This window comes from Temnothorax americanus, unplaced genomic scaffold (genome assembly GCF_048541705.1).
Source record: "Temnothorax americanus isolate GAGA-0224 unplaced genomic scaffold, ASM4854170v1 Scaffold83, whole genome shotgun sequence".
Taxonomy (NCBI): domain Eukaryota; kingdom Metazoa; phylum Arthropoda; class Insecta; order Hymenoptera; family Formicidae; genus Temnothorax; species Temnothorax americanus.
Window position 1 is genome coordinate 496,923 of NW_027509806.1, and position 15,547 is coordinate 512,469.

Consider the following 15,547-nt stretch of genomic DNA (forward strand, 5'->3'; position numbering starts at 1 on the left):
TTTAAAGCGGGAAGCCTGGAACAAGATTTTTAACCAAGAAAATCAAAAAATAATATTTCCGATGAAGAGTAAAGTACCCTTTAGGCTTTTGTTCTGATCTTAAAAATTTTGTTCTGAGTTGCTTCAGTGGAGAACACGATAGTTTTAAAGCGGGAAGCCTGGAACAAGATTTTTAACGAAGAAAATCAAAAAATAATATTTCCGATGAAGAGTAAAATACCCTTTAGGTTCTTGTTCTGGTCTTAAAAATTTTGTTCTCAGTTGTTCCAGTGGAGAACACGATAGTTTTAAAGCGGGAAGCCTGGAACAAGATTTTTAACGAAGAAAATCAAAAAATAATATTTCCGATGAAGAGTAAAGTACCCTTTAGGTTCTTGTTCTGGTCTTAAAAATTTTGTTCTCAGTTGTTCCAGTGGAGAACACGATAGTTTTAAAGCGGGAAGCCTGGAACAAGATTTTTAACGAAGAAAATCAAAAAATAATATTTCCGATGAAGAGTAAAGTACCCTTTAGGTTTTTTTTTTTTTCAATATCTCTTAAAGTTTTTTTAACTAATCGAATTAATATTTTGGAACAATGTTTGGAACAACTAGAACAATCTGTAGCGATAAAAAAATTTTCGATTTTTGAAAAAAGGGGGGCCAACGGAAAATAGTTTTTTTTATTTTCTGGATTTTCGGTTTGATTTAAGGATCTGTCCTTTTGGAACAATATTTGGAACAACTAGAACAATCTGTAGCGATAAAAAAAATTTCGATTTTCGAAAAAAAGGGGGTCAGCCAAAAAAATCGTTTTTTTAATTTTATTAAAAAACTGTTTGGAATTAAGGAATATCGTTTTGGAACAATGTAGTACAAAGTCAGAACAACCTGGAACAACTTTCAAAAATATGAATTTCAAAAAAAGGGGGGCTAACTTCATACACTCCCACAATGCAGCGTGTTCATATTTCATTTATTACAAAGAAACTATACGGTATACAGGAGCGTTCCTAGCATGAAAATGTAAAGAAAGGTTCTCTCTATCATATTAGTACTGTTTAATCATGATAATTAGTTGTATAAAAACTCAAATGACGAAATTGTAAAAACGGTGCCAACGAGCCCCGGTCTCCCCCAATTTTGTTGTGTGGTATTATATATAGGGTTTGAAATTTACCACGGTCTAATTTAACGGTAGTGAACCCCCGCGGGGGCGGAACCTACTGCCTCCACGCATACACTTTCCATGCGAAACGAGGTGCCACTTTTCAATATCCTAACTATTCTCTGCTATAACAAATTATATTTCTGTTATAGATATTAAATATTTTTACACAATGCAACTTTTTATACGAAGCGACAAAAGAAGAAAAACGGGTTTTTAACTTTTCACGCGAATCAAGGTTCACCCCCATTTTATAAACTCTGAATCAAAATTCATGCACGCGAGTAACTTATGGCATCGTACTAAACGGAGTAATGTGTCGCGAACAAATTGAAACCATTGCTCTGATTAAGAATTTATTGCGAGTTGTCACACCTTATAAGCAATTCATTTTTCTCTTACACATACATCTCGTTTGTATTTATATAAATAATTGATATATACATATAAATGTAATGCGCACGCACGCACGCACGCACGCACGCACGCACGCACGCACGCACGCGCGTGCATACACACACACACACACACACACACACACACACACACACACACACACACACACACACACACACACACACACACGTCGTACACATATACAATTCGTATGTGGAACGTGTGCATGCGTACGGGCGTGCGTGTGATGCGTGCATACTCGCGCGTATGTGCGTTGTGTCAGTTGTGTATTAATGAAAACATCTATCTACAAATATCTATTTAAAAAATTATTTGTATTAGAGAATAGCTTATATAAGAATATTTAACTTCGAGAGAAACATATCTTACGAATATGTATTTGTGTAGATAGAAAGTTACGAGATTTTAAAGTTACATTTGTTTTTTTTTTTTAATAAAAAGTTTTTTTAATTAAAAGTTTATATGATATATAAAATATGTCAGGACAAAATATAAAACATCTTATAAATTGCCAATACTATTACATAATAAACATAATGCTCATAAAATGTTTTTCGCGAAACTAAACAATTTTCATATAAACTACTTTCATGTAAAATTTATTAACTTTTAAGATATTTATCTGTTTTTCCTTTAAATAAGACATTTTGAATTTTATGTATATATTATATACAGGGTGTCTCAAAAGTCTCGGAATGTTCAAATATCTTGAAAAATATGGAAAAACGTTTTAGACAAAAGTTGTAGGGTTTAAAAAGATCTATTTACTGATCTTATCAGTTTAACTCTAGGTGGCGTCATTAAGGTCAAATCAAAGGTCAAAGGTCACTTTAAATTTTATAAATTGGATCCTCTATTTTTTATTGAGTATTATTGTCGATTCCTTGTCGAGACGTTTTCAAAAGACTATAATAAAGCTATTTTTCGTTAAGAATTTCTACTAAAATATTTTAAATATTTTGTCACAATATTTTTATATAAAATATGAAATATCCCGTATAGTACTCATTTTTCGATGACTTTATCTTGATACTTTTATACATAGAATAATGAAAGAAATTGATTATTGTAAAAAAAGCAGAAAAAATTATATTAAAAATTTGATTGCATTTTGTGAACGCATTTAATTTTACAAAATTGCAAATATAAACGTTAATATAATTATTTGATTCCTTTTATTATCTTACGTATAAAAATATCAAAGTAAACTCATCGACAAGTGATTATTTTACGAGATATTTCATATTTTATATTAAAAATAATCTGACAAAATTTAAAGTATCTTAGGAAATTCTTTACGAAAGAGAACTCCATTATAGTATTTTAAAAACGTTTCGACAAGGGTTACAAAAACATGTAATAAAAAATAGGAGGTCCAATTTCAAAAATTCAAAGTGACCCTGACTTGATCTTAACGACGCTACTTGTGGTCAAACTGATAAGGTCAGTAAATAGATCTTTTGAAACCCTACAACTTTTATCTAAAACGTTTTTTTGTATCTTCCATATTTTTCGAGATATTTGACCGTTCCGGGACTTTTGGGACACCGTGTATATAATGCGATATATAAAATTGATATTATCAATTAACAAACATATTTCACTTTAGAAAATCAGTTTTGAAAAACGTTGTTTTTTTTATCAGGATATTGTGAGATATTTAATGATGAATATCCCGATTATAAATTAATGATAAAATTGATCTTTTTTTTTTTTCAAAAGTTAAAATGGAATTAGAGACTTTCGAGCAAAAATATGATTTTTGAACTCTTTAATATCTGGTTTAGTTCAAAGAATTAAATTGAATTCATCATTTTAATATTTTCTTTTCATAATTTACAGAAAGCGTTCTCATTGAAAATTATTTGATATGTTTAAATTATTACAACTGCGCATACGATAACACTATTAAGAAAAATGCACGAGAACAAAAATAATCGTTTCTCTTCGTGGTTTTAGGGCGCCGAATATAATCCATTTACCAAGTTGCTATATCATGTTACAGTTATGAGAAATTTGCTCATATTTTAGCGCCTAAAAAAACTACGGGAAACGATTACCCTCGAAAATTTATTTTTTGTTAAATAGTGTAATCATTTTTTACAATATATATCCAATCATTAGTGAGTTATGCTTGCTGATAATTGTTTAAATATTGTTACTATATTCGATATAAAATACAGCAATCAAACTCTTGCCTGAAAGTCTCTAGGACCATTCAACTCTTTTTTGTAATGAATAAATTTTTCAGGTAATCATATCTGTGTCGAAAACAGATTTTATAAAGTATCTACTACAAATTTCGTCCACAGAATGCCAGTAGAAATAAAACAAAATGTACTAATAGAATGACGACAAATCGACTGCTGAAACCGAATAGAATGTACCCTATTTTATTATCATTTAAATAATAGATACATTATATTTAAATAATTATAAAATCACAAATTTCGTTTGGTTTCTACTGGCAATCTGTTGACAGAACATGAGTTTGATACCGATCTGTCGCTCAAAACTATTGGCAAACTGCTAGTACACTGCTAGCACTGCTAATACCCGTATCACACTAGCGATTGGCGGTTGCGTTTACGTTTGCGTCTACGTCTTTTGACCAATCAGAACGGAAATCGCAAATTGCAATTGCCAGCAGCTACTTTCTGATTGGGCAAGAGACGTAAACGCAAACGTAGACGCAATCGCCGTCGCTAGTGTGACACGGGCATAACACGCTAACACACACGTGCTCACTGAACTTGCACAATTCTTATAAATATATCGCCTTATTTTTTATCATTGCAACGAAATTTTATTGAGTAACTATTTATATATCGTAGCGTTGGTCATTTTAGGAAGAAGCTTAAGTACATTTTGGCCTGAGATCAGATGACTAGCATTTTCGATTGTTATTGGCGCCACTGTGACGAACACGTAAACGGTCTTGGCGACGAAGTCGCTTGCCTTTTATTTGGCGCGCTTTATTGTTTCTTTCCAGACGGGCTTTCTTCAGGTTCTGAGTCGTGCGCTTCTTTAACACCTGCAAAGACAGAAGGGCAAATATTCAAAAGTATTCAAGAAATGTGAGAATTTACAAACAAAAAGAAATAAAGAATCAAAAGATTCTATGACTTGAACACTTGAATATTTAATGACAATGGTTTAAATCTAAAAAATTTAGAGACTTTTCTAACTTGGGAAGAAATTAGTCATATAGTTACTGGGAATATAAAAACGTGATGGATTTATAATAATAACAAACTTTTTTAATAGTTTGTTTTGTCGATATATTTGAGATATTATCAATATTTGTTCTCTTGTCTAACACTTCAGAATTTGGGAAATTCGTACCTCTTGAGCTCGTTCCTGAGCAGAACGAAGTTGATTTCCAATTCTAGCTCGGTTATTATTGCTATCAGATGCAGGTAGTTTGTCACTGTGGATGGCTTGCAATTCTGCAACAACTCTGCGTGAGAGTTCATCAATGTTACTTCGATTTGAACTGCTATCTAAAGATGTGGACATGGTGCACAACGTGGACGTGGAGGACGAGAGATCAGCTGGCGATGCCGCAGGGATTTCTTCGAGAACGTCAGCGTTACATAAAACAGTAACATCCTTTTGGCTTTTTGTCCATCCATCCGGTGAGGGGGGCGGAGTATCTGGTGCGACAGGGGGAGATGTCATCGTCCCTGATACGACGGAATAGACGGACATGCTAGGATGTTCTATTAGCAAATTTTCCATGGGTGAGGTTGCCACTTTTACGGGTCCTTCCTGCGTGAACACTGCGGGTGGCATTTCATACCACGGCTCCTCCAGCGTACCCTCAACTGAAACGAAAGGAAAGTGAGCGCGACGACATAATCTGAAATAATCAAAATGATACAAAATATAAAAAGAAAAAAGGTGCTAAAAAAAGGCAATAGAAATTCAAGAATAATACTTGAAAAAATAAGTAAAAGGAAGAAAAAGTCATTTATATTATATGGTTCAATAATAATGCGAAAAATCACGTAAATTTTAATAAAAAATAATTATTTTAGTGTAAAACAAGCGTTATCCGACCTGTGCGCATTATTGGATACACTCAGAGAAAAAATTTGTATCAGCAACTATAGAAATTTGTGGTTAAAGCAACTAAACTGTGGATAAATAGCGCCTCAACTATGTATAATATAGTTGTGATAACAACAATAAATAAGTTATATAAACTATAAAAAAATAGTGGTATTAACAAAAAATATATTGTGTATGCAAAAAGTATGTTGTAGTAACATGAATAATATCATTGTAGTGATATCAACATAATTTTTAGAGTTGTCTAAAGAATAATTTCTTATTTGTTAAACCAAAGGCTTAAAAAAGTAAACATTAAGTAAAAAATTACTACATAAAGAATAAGAATTTTAACGTAAAAAAGATTTTTATAATAAATATATATTTTACAGATTTTTAATTTAAAATTGATTAATATATGTGGGTGAGCACACCCTGACTGGCGATCCTTAGAAGGATCGCTGGAAAAACCCTGCTGAGCGGCCCTAGTTATAGGAATCAATGTTGAATTTAAACTACGCGAAAAGATACTGGCGATGCGCCGCGTAACGAGCGCGAGCCGAACTCTCTCGCCGCGCGAGCCAGCGCTGCCGCCCGCGCCAAGTTGGCTTCTGGAAGTATGCTTTACTTCAAAAAAATATTTGTCTAAATTGGAAAAATGTTATTGTTATATCTTATTTTATAGAGTCTATATAACTATAATAATTATAGTTGAGACGCTATTTCACTATCAACTAATAGTTGACAAATATTGTTTCTGTGACTATATTTTTATAGTGTTCAGTACTATTTAGTACCTATTACTTTGGAAAACTAGTTACAAGTAGTTAAACTGCAGAGTTGCCAAAAAAATAGTTGCCACAACTACTTCAATTTCTCTCGGTGTAACTTTGCGCGTCAATAAAAAAATCAGCGTTCGTCGTACGAAAAAAATATAAGGGTTCTTTTTTATTTCAAATTTTGTCCACAACAAGATGCATACAATAAAATTCGTCTCAAATAAATTCTAAGGCCTGAAAACAGCGAAAAACTAAGACTATTCTAAAATATCAAAATTTTTTGCTTACATAGCTACAAACTAAAGAAAAAGGGTCTAAAAAATCGGTTGCATCTGAAAAGTATTCTTTGTAGTTCTCAGATAATGTGTGATTTTTTAATTTCATTTTAAATGACGAAAAAAAATCACCAGCGCAACATTTAAAAAAAACGGTAAAATCGAGGGTTTTCGGGATCCGAGTCTCGGACTTTGACAGTGCGTGCAAGCTAAACGACTGACTTGACGATAAATGTTATTTAGATCATTATTGTAGATAATTTTACGCTCTACAAAAAAAGTACGTATAGTTAGTTATCCTATCTTGCTTAGTTTTCGAGATATTTAAGAAAAAATAAAAAAATCGTGTTTTTTGTTGATAATATTGTCAATAACTTTTTATTGCGCGTTAATTTTGCGAAGCAAAATAAATCCCACTTATAGCACCTCAAATCAAAGCGATTCATGGTGGTTGCCACCTGGGAAGATTAATTGGAAGGTTTGATGTCTAATATAACTGGCCTACGAGATGCGCTGCATTAATTGATTGCATGCCAGGTCGCCTCGATGCAGTCACAGCCGCAAAAGGTCGTGCTACTAAATATATTACTGATTTCTATCTCCTTTAAAACTTTTCAGTTATTATGTGTAAAATGTATAGTTATTTTTGTGTTCGGATTACATTTCACAAATAATTAAATATGTATTAATTTATAATAAAATTAAAGTCGTTGGACTTGACTGACTAAATTCAATATTCATTGTGTGCTCTTTCTATACAAGAAGTTGTTATTCAAGAAATGTTTATCTATTTGCAATAAAATTGAATAATTTGTATGCAACAGACATGTCCCTAATTAGCTGGTTGCCACTGATGTATGTTTTTACTTGATATATTACTAACATAAGAATCTCTTGTGTAATCGTCATTTAATAGATTCCGTTTGCACTAAAAGTTACAGAAATTATTCTAAATATCGTCACGTTAAGTGTCTCACCCTGTATATTAAAATGAACAAAATCTCTAGAGGGATTTTCTAAATTAACAATAGAGGCGGTTTAATGATGTATGTGTTTCCATGTTAAAGATACAATCATGATTATCTACTTAAATTCTTATCCAATTAAAATTTAATTAATAAATTTAATTTATATTAAATTATAACATATAATATTTAATTTATTAAATTATATTTAAAGTTTAGTCGTATTATAGAGTCTCTTTTCTTGCTCCACCTATGTTTCTCTTTCTCATACATAGTTAAAAATAAATTACTAAAAGCAACGATAAATTATGTACCAGTTCGGTCAATAAGGATCCATTCATCGTCCTCGACTTCCACTTGCCTGAATCTCCGCATGATCCCCCGAGTTCGAGGATCTTCTTCAAGCGAATCTTGCGTGCCAGAATAGTTACTTCCGAACAAGTAACCGACAAAGTTGCCCAACATTTTGTTATCGTGTTCAATGTCTGTGACATATATAGAAAAAAACTAAATAAATAAATTTTAAAATTAGAGATTTAATACCGAAATATTTAATACCGAGATTAGCAATTCTATAGCGATATACGCATATATTGTACGTACACACACACACACACACATGCACGCACGCACGCACGCACGCACGCACGCACGCACGCACGCACACACACACACACACACACACCGCGAAGTGTTTTTAAATATCCATTTTAAATGTTCTAGGCGAATATCTCGGAAAATATGGAAGATACGGAAAAATGTTTCAGACAAAAGTTGCATGGTTGAAGGACACATGATGAAAATATGGACTTGACCTTCAGTGACCTTTTCAAGGCCAGGTCAATGTGATCAAATGTTTTCTTAAATGTAACTCCCCATTTTTTATTGCATACTCTTGTAGCTCTTGTTGAGACGTTTTCAAAACACTATAATGAAGCTCTTTCATTAAGAATTTTCTGATATAGTACTCGATAAATTAAGTTTCCATTAGCTGCGGCGTATATACCGGAGTTACCCTATATATGTATACAAAAGAAATTAAATTATTATACAAATAACTGTCACAAATATACGGTGGCAAATAGACGATTGTAATCTCATGGTTTGGGTCGCAATGATATAATAAACTGATATTGCATTTATAAGACGCCAAATAAAAAATTTGATTCTTTTAAAAGAATAAGAGCAACTACGTTGCGTTGTTCATTTTCATTGGTCATATGAAGTTCGCACACGTCAAGCTTGACATCCTAAAGGTCACACTGCATTCTGAAAACGATACCGTGCAGGTTTGTTAGCGTATACGTGGTGTCACAGGCTGGAAGGTATTTTCTATGTTTTGGAAGTAAAATTTGGAAAATACAACATGCCATAATAAGCTCTAATCAGAAAATGTAAGTGTAATTAGTGCTATTAACATTCCGTTAAATAGTAATATAAAATTGTTCTTATAAACATTAATTATAATTAATTAAAGTTGTCTATTATTTGAAAAAAAAACTTGATTTTTAGAATTTTTAAATAGATTTTTAAAAAGATAAAATAATTTAGATTTTCTAAAATTAATTGTGCTTATGCTATCGGAGAGGAAACACTTATTATAAAATTGATTATAATACCAAGACAAATTATATATAACGATTTCAGATGGTACGACGGCATTTTATTTTTTAAGTTAATGCTGAATGGAAAAGTCTATAAGCATATTGCGGACAAGATGATGCCTAATTAGGATACAGCCACGAAAAAAAAAGATATGCGCATGGCAGGGAAATTAGCGCTATTCACAAGCTTTGTAAGCATATTTAATAACAACGAGGATTCTTTGAATTGAACTCTGTTTTAAAATAGCATCAATTGAAGTGAATCCACTGCTGAGTGTAGAAATTATACGATTTTATGCGTCACAACGAATAGACCAAGAGGAATGCTTTTTCCAGTCGATGGTTTTCAATGTTGCTAACGTATCTATTTCATTGCAAATGCATCATTATGAAATTATGATCGGTAGTAAATGAGAGATATGTGAATTAAAAAGATGTGTACATTGCCCAAACAGTATCTTTGTATGATTACAAACTATCTTCATCTAATTTTTTAGTGACAATATCCGAATAATTTGCGTTAGTATTTCTTTGTAAAAAAAATATGACGATTATATTGCAGTACATCTGATGATTTTAACATAATTATAGAGGTAAAGTGTGTAAATTGTTATCGTTCCATCCAAATGTAGCTTTTATAGTATCATTTATTGTATCGATACCTTAAGCTGTTCATAAAAAAGTAAAAAGTATTTTAAGACGAGAAAAAGATATAAAGATAAAAAAAGAAGAAAGAAGGAGAGAAGAGAAGGAACAATATAAAGAAATGTATAATATATTATAAAAATATTTATTATATTGCAAATATATTTAAATGTCTATATTAGTTAACTTCTTTATATACACTACCCCTCACATTAATTTCAATATACAGGGTGTATCATTTTAAGTGAATAACAGATTCGTTGATTTCTCTGTAAAAGATGAACATCATGATACATGTTTTGCACAGAATTAATACACTTGCTGTTATAAACATTTCATTTGCATGCATTGCATTTTTATATAAATAATATGTAAAAATGCAATGCAAGTGTTGAAAGTGTTTATAACAGCAAATGTATTCATTTCTGTAAAAAACACACGTATCATGTCCATCCTTTACAGAGAAATTAACAATTATAGGGGTATATTGAATTAATGAGCGGTAGTGTATACGTTCAAAAATTCATGGGTTTTATATCTCGTGCTTAAGTTACGAAAGTTACAGAAAATAAAGAAGAGAAAAAGAAGAAAAAGGAGATAGGAGAGTTGAGAGGAAGACTGGAGAGTATAGAGAGGGAGACAGATGGAAGGAACGAAGGGAGGGCAGGGAGAAGTGAAAGAGGAAAGAAAGTGGGAAATACGAAAAAGAGATAAAGCAATGGAAGCGTAGGTAAGAGAGCTAAAAAGGTGGAGAGAGTTAGAAGAGAGAGACGGAAGAAGGAACAATGTAGTAGTGAAAGGGGTGGAGGTAGAAGAGTGAAGGCAAAAGAAAACGGTAGAGAAGCTATGGCTAGAGATGAGGGAGGAGGGAGGAATAAAAGAGGTAAAAGCGATAGGAAAAAAGACGGAGAAAGAGAAGATAATTTTAGTTAGGTTAAAATATAGAGTAAAGAAAAGAGAGGTAATGCAGAAGAAAAACGTGTTGAAAGGGAGGATGGAAAGAATAGAGAATGACATGACCTTGAAGGAAAGAAAAATGCAATGAAGCTTAGAGAGGATAGCTGAGAAGGAGAAAAGGAATAGGAAAGATTGGGTAAAGTACGGAAAGATTTGGATAGAGGAGAAGTGGTGGAGTTGGGATGAGAAAAAAGAAGTCCTGAGATGGAAGAGGAAATGAGAGAGAGAGGAGCAAGAAAAAAAAGGGGGGAGAAAGAGGAACAGAAGAGAAAGAAAAAAGTAGAAGAGAGGGAGCTGGAAAAATGAAATAGAAAGGTAGTGAGGAGAGAGGAGAAACGATGGGAGGGGAGAGAGAGTTAGGGAAAAAGAGAGTGTGGAGAGGCTAAGGGGAAGGAGGAAATGTGTCAGACAGAGTAAAGTGTGGAATGTAAAAAAGAGTGAAAAAAAGGAAAAAGAGGGGGAGGGGGAAGAAATGAATATAGGAGAGAGGAAGAGGGGAAGGGACAGCAAGGAAGCTTAAAGATAGGCTTTTGGAATGTAGCGGGAGTGAAGGGAAAACAGGAAGGATTTGGGAAAGGATAAAAAAGTGGGATGTCGTGGGGTTTGTAGAAACGTGACTGAAACAGGAGGAATGGGAGAAGATGAAGAATAGGGTGCCAAAGGAGTTCAACTGGAGGATACAGGGTGCAAAGAAAGAAAGATTTGAAAGATGAGGAAGAGCAATAGGTGGGATAGAAGGAATAGAAGAAGATTGGATAAAGTACGATAAAATTTGGATAGAGGGGAAGTGGTGGAGTTGGGATGAGGAAAAAGTCCTGACAGATGGGAAGAAAAATTAGAAAAAAGAACAAGAAAAATGAGGGGGAGAAAAAAAAACAGAAATAGAGAATGAGTGGAAAAGAGGGAAACGGAAAAATAAAATGTAAAGGTAGTGAGGAGCGAGGAAAAACGATGGGAAAGGAGGGTAGAAAAAAGAGAAAGGAGAGGGAGAGTAGGAAAAAAGGGAGTGTGGTGAGGGTTGTGGGAGGGGGAAAAGAAATCAAAGAGGGTAAAGTGGGGAAAGTAAAAATGAGTGAAAAAGAGGAAAAAGAGGGGAAAAAAAAGAAGAAAAAAGGAAGGAAGGAAAAAACAGGAAGAAATCCTAAAGATAGGCTTTTGGAATGTAGCGGGAATGAAGGGAAAACAGGAAGGGTTTTGGGAACAGATAAAAGAGTGGGATGGCGTGAGGTTAGTGGAGACGTGGCTGGAACAGGAGAAATGGGAGAAGATGAAGAATAAGGTGCCAAAGGAGTTTAACTAGAGTATACAGAGTGTAAAGAAAGAAAGAGTTAGAAAAAAAGGAAGAACAATAGGTAGAATAATGATGGGAGTCAGAAAAGAGTTAGAAGAGGAAGAAGAATGGGTGGATGAGGAGGGTTTAATGATTAGAGAAGAAAGATGAAAGAACGAGAATGGAGATTAGCAACAGTTTACGTAAGCGGCAACTTGGACAAGGTAATGGGTAAGATAAAATCGGTAAATGAGGAGGTCAGGAGAGAGGAGAAGTGGATAGTGGGGGGCGATTTCAATGCGAGAACAGGGGAGAAAGGAGCGCTGAAAAATGAAGAAGAGGGAGTTGAATGAAAATCGAAAGATAAAATGATAAATAGGTAGGGGAAAGGGCTGATTAGATGGGTGAAAGAGGAAAAGTGGGAAATTATGAACGGAACAAAGAAGGGAAATGAGGAGAAGGAGGTGACTTTTACAGAAGGAAAGGGGGAAACAGTGATCAATTACGTAATAGAAGAAAAGCTTGTGAAAGAGTGACAAGATTGGAGGTGGGGTGTAAGCTAGATTCAGATCACCAATCAGTAGCAGTACCGGTAGACAAAAGTTTGATTGTGATTGGTCTATTTCTTACGGCTTAGAGCTTAAATATTCTTTAAAGCAAGGTTGTAGACCAGCACTTAAGATCTATCCAGACAAACTTGCATAGTTCATAAACCTAAGCATAAGAAAATTGATTTGTTTATATACTTGTGCATAAGGAAATAGATCAATCTATTTCATATGCGTATGTTTATGTACTTATGCAAGTTTGTCTGGATAGATCCTTAAGCGGGGAGCACACACTTCTGCACAACGCATAATGCGTAAGCATAAGAAAATTGATTGATCTATACACATGTGCATAAGAAAATAAACCAATCAGTTTTCTTATGCTTACGCATTATGCGCTGTGAAGAAGTGTGTGCTCCCCGCTTTAGGATCTCTAGGTTAACCAAAATTCCATAAGCGCATGTTTTGACATATGCATACTTGTTGTATATGAAATAATAAATATTTTATAAACATACATGTGATATTGTGACATGTAATTAAAATAAAAGTAATAAATAATTATACAGTAACAAAGTGAGAGAAAACTTGTATTATAAAAATAAATTAAAAAATGTATAAATGTATAGATAAATTATATAATAAGATAATAAGAAATTTATACTGGTACTGTAATAAATTGACGAGTGACGAATTACGTATATTACAAATATGTTACTATGTAATTTTATTATTTTCGTACGAACAACAACATTATAATGAACAGCACAAACCTTAAAAATTATATTATGTATACACATATATAATGATTAATTATTATTGCTCAATAAATGTAGTTACTCGTACAAAAATAATAAATATACAAAACATATTTGTAATATATATGTATAAATTTTTATTACTTTTATTTTAATTACGTGCTACAACGTCACATGTATGTTTTTAAAATGTTTATTATTCCATATATGGCGAGTATGCATATGTCAAAATCATATATGTAATATTTTAAAGGCCATTGCATGTACAAAAATTTTAGTAGTAATCGCAAGGCCGTAAGAAAATGACCAATCACAATCAATTATTCTTTGACCGCAAGGAAAATTATTGACTATGTTTAGTTAGTTTTCTTATGGCCTTGCAATTACTACTACAATTTTTGTACGTGCAATGGCCTTTAGAACTCAGACACAATGAGAAAAATAAAGAATAAAGTAAAGAAATAAGGAAGAAGCTAGGCATATGTTGCATCTCTTTAATGTATACGGGTACTGAAGTGAGATGCATTCTTTTATGCCTTTATCTTATTCTTATAATAAGTTTTTTTTTATTGTGTCTGAGCTTTAAAGGTCATTGCACGTACAAAAAATTTTAGTATTCCAAATTTATATAATTTATTTTTTTTATGTATTTTATTTTATTTTATTTTATTATAGTCCAGTCAAATATTAGACAAAAAAAAGGCTCTTGCTCGGAAGTGAAGCGGTATCAATGAAACCTTTTTAGGGTAGTTGGGGAAATGTAGAAGAGCTTATTTCTGAGTTGTCGGGTTAATCGGACCGATGGGTTTTTAAGGAGGAGAGGGGGAATAAAAAATTTTGTTTTTTCGCAATAACTCGGCGAATTTTGACCGTACATGATTTACTAACTTTTCATTTTGTAGCTCTTTTAAAGCCCTACAATTTATTTCTTGAAGACCCTAACTTAAAATCAATATTTGTCTAGTTCTAGCCGGTAAAAGTGGGAAAAAATGCATTTTGTCGCGGTTTTTTGCGTTTATCTCGTTTCCATTAATAGATAGAAATGTGCCGCCACTGACAAAGTTGTAGGGCTTAAAGAGACCTACAAAACGAGGGGTCAGTCGTTCAGATTCGTTAAAAATTAAGCCCAGGGAAGCCTCTGGAAGTCGCGTTTTCAACGCGTGGCCGATCGTCGCCAGCGGCGCGACGGCCCGCCGCCGCGATGACGATCGGCCATGCGACGGCGCGTCGCATGTCGAGTCGAGTGCGCTCGGGACTCGCCAGAACTCGACAAATATTGATTTTAAGTTAGGGTCTTCAAAAAATGAATTGTAGGGCTTTAAAAGAGCTACAAAATAAGAGGTTAGTAAATCATGTAGGGTCAAAATTCGCCGAGTTATTGCAAAAAAACGAAATTTTTCATTCCTTCTCCCCCCCTTAAAAACCCATCGGTCCGATTAGCCCGACAACTCAGAAATAAGCTCTTCTACATCCCACCAACAACCCAAAAAAGTTTCATTGATACCGCTTCACTTCCGAGCTCAAATGTCTAATTTGACTGGACTATAAATGGGTATAAAATGTTCAGCAGTATGTGGACATTGCCATGGCCAGACTTGCCTTAACGCAGCACCTAATATATATTAAAAAAAAATGTGTGTGTGTGTGTGTGTGTGTGTGTGTGTGTGTGTGTGTGTGTGTGTGTGTGTGTGTGTGTGGGTGTGGGTGTGGGTGTGTGTGTGGGTGTGGGTGTGGGTGTGGGTGTGGGTGTGGGTGTGGGTGTGGGTGTGGGTGTGGGTGTGGGTGTGGTGTGGGTGTGGGTGTGGGGGTGGGTGTGGGTGTGGGTGTGGGTGTGGGTGTGGGTGTGGGTGTGGGTGTGGGTGTGGGTGTGGGTGTGGGTGTGGGTGTGGGTGTGTGTGTGTGTGTGTGTGTGTGTGTGTGTGTGTGTGTGTGTGTGTGTGTGTGTGTGTGTGTGTGTGTGTGTGTGTGTGCTATGTCAGCTACGAAGATGAATCTCCAGATTTCTTGGCGGAAGCCATAGAAATTGATTTGCTTTATTAAATAAAGTATGGACTTTATATTTTTATGTGTTAAATAATTATAATACTTCCAAACTTTTAAGTAATATATTATAAATGAAATAATAGAATA

General features: G+C 33.8%; 1 protein-coding gene across 7 annotated transcripts in view; it reads right to left on the minus strand.

Annotated features, from left to right (window-relative positions):
- Positions 1-1,489: 1,489 nt before the first annotated feature.
- Tp53inp (Tumor protein p53 inducible nuclear protein) overlaps positions 1,490-15,547 on the minus strand; it is a 50,784-nt gene continuing 36,726 nt past the window's right edge. For 5 of the 7 annotated variants that reach the window (XM_077424336.1, XM_077424337.1, XM_077424339.1 and 2 more), the window contains exons 2-4: positions 7,950-8,120; positions 4,909-5,390; positions 1,490-4,597 (exon numbers count right to left, since the gene is read on the minus strand). In XM_077424336.1, the coding sequence (XP_077280462.1) occupies positions 4,451-4,597; positions 4,909-5,390; positions 7,950-8,100 (780 nt within the window). In that variant the 5' untranslated portion in view covers positions 8,101-8,120 and the 3' untranslated portion in view covers positions 1,490-4,450. The remainder of the gene's footprint in view (positions 4,598-4,908; positions 5,391-7,949; positions 8,121-15,547) is intronic. The other 2 variants (XM_077424341.1, XM_077424335.1) reach the window with 1 other exon arrangement.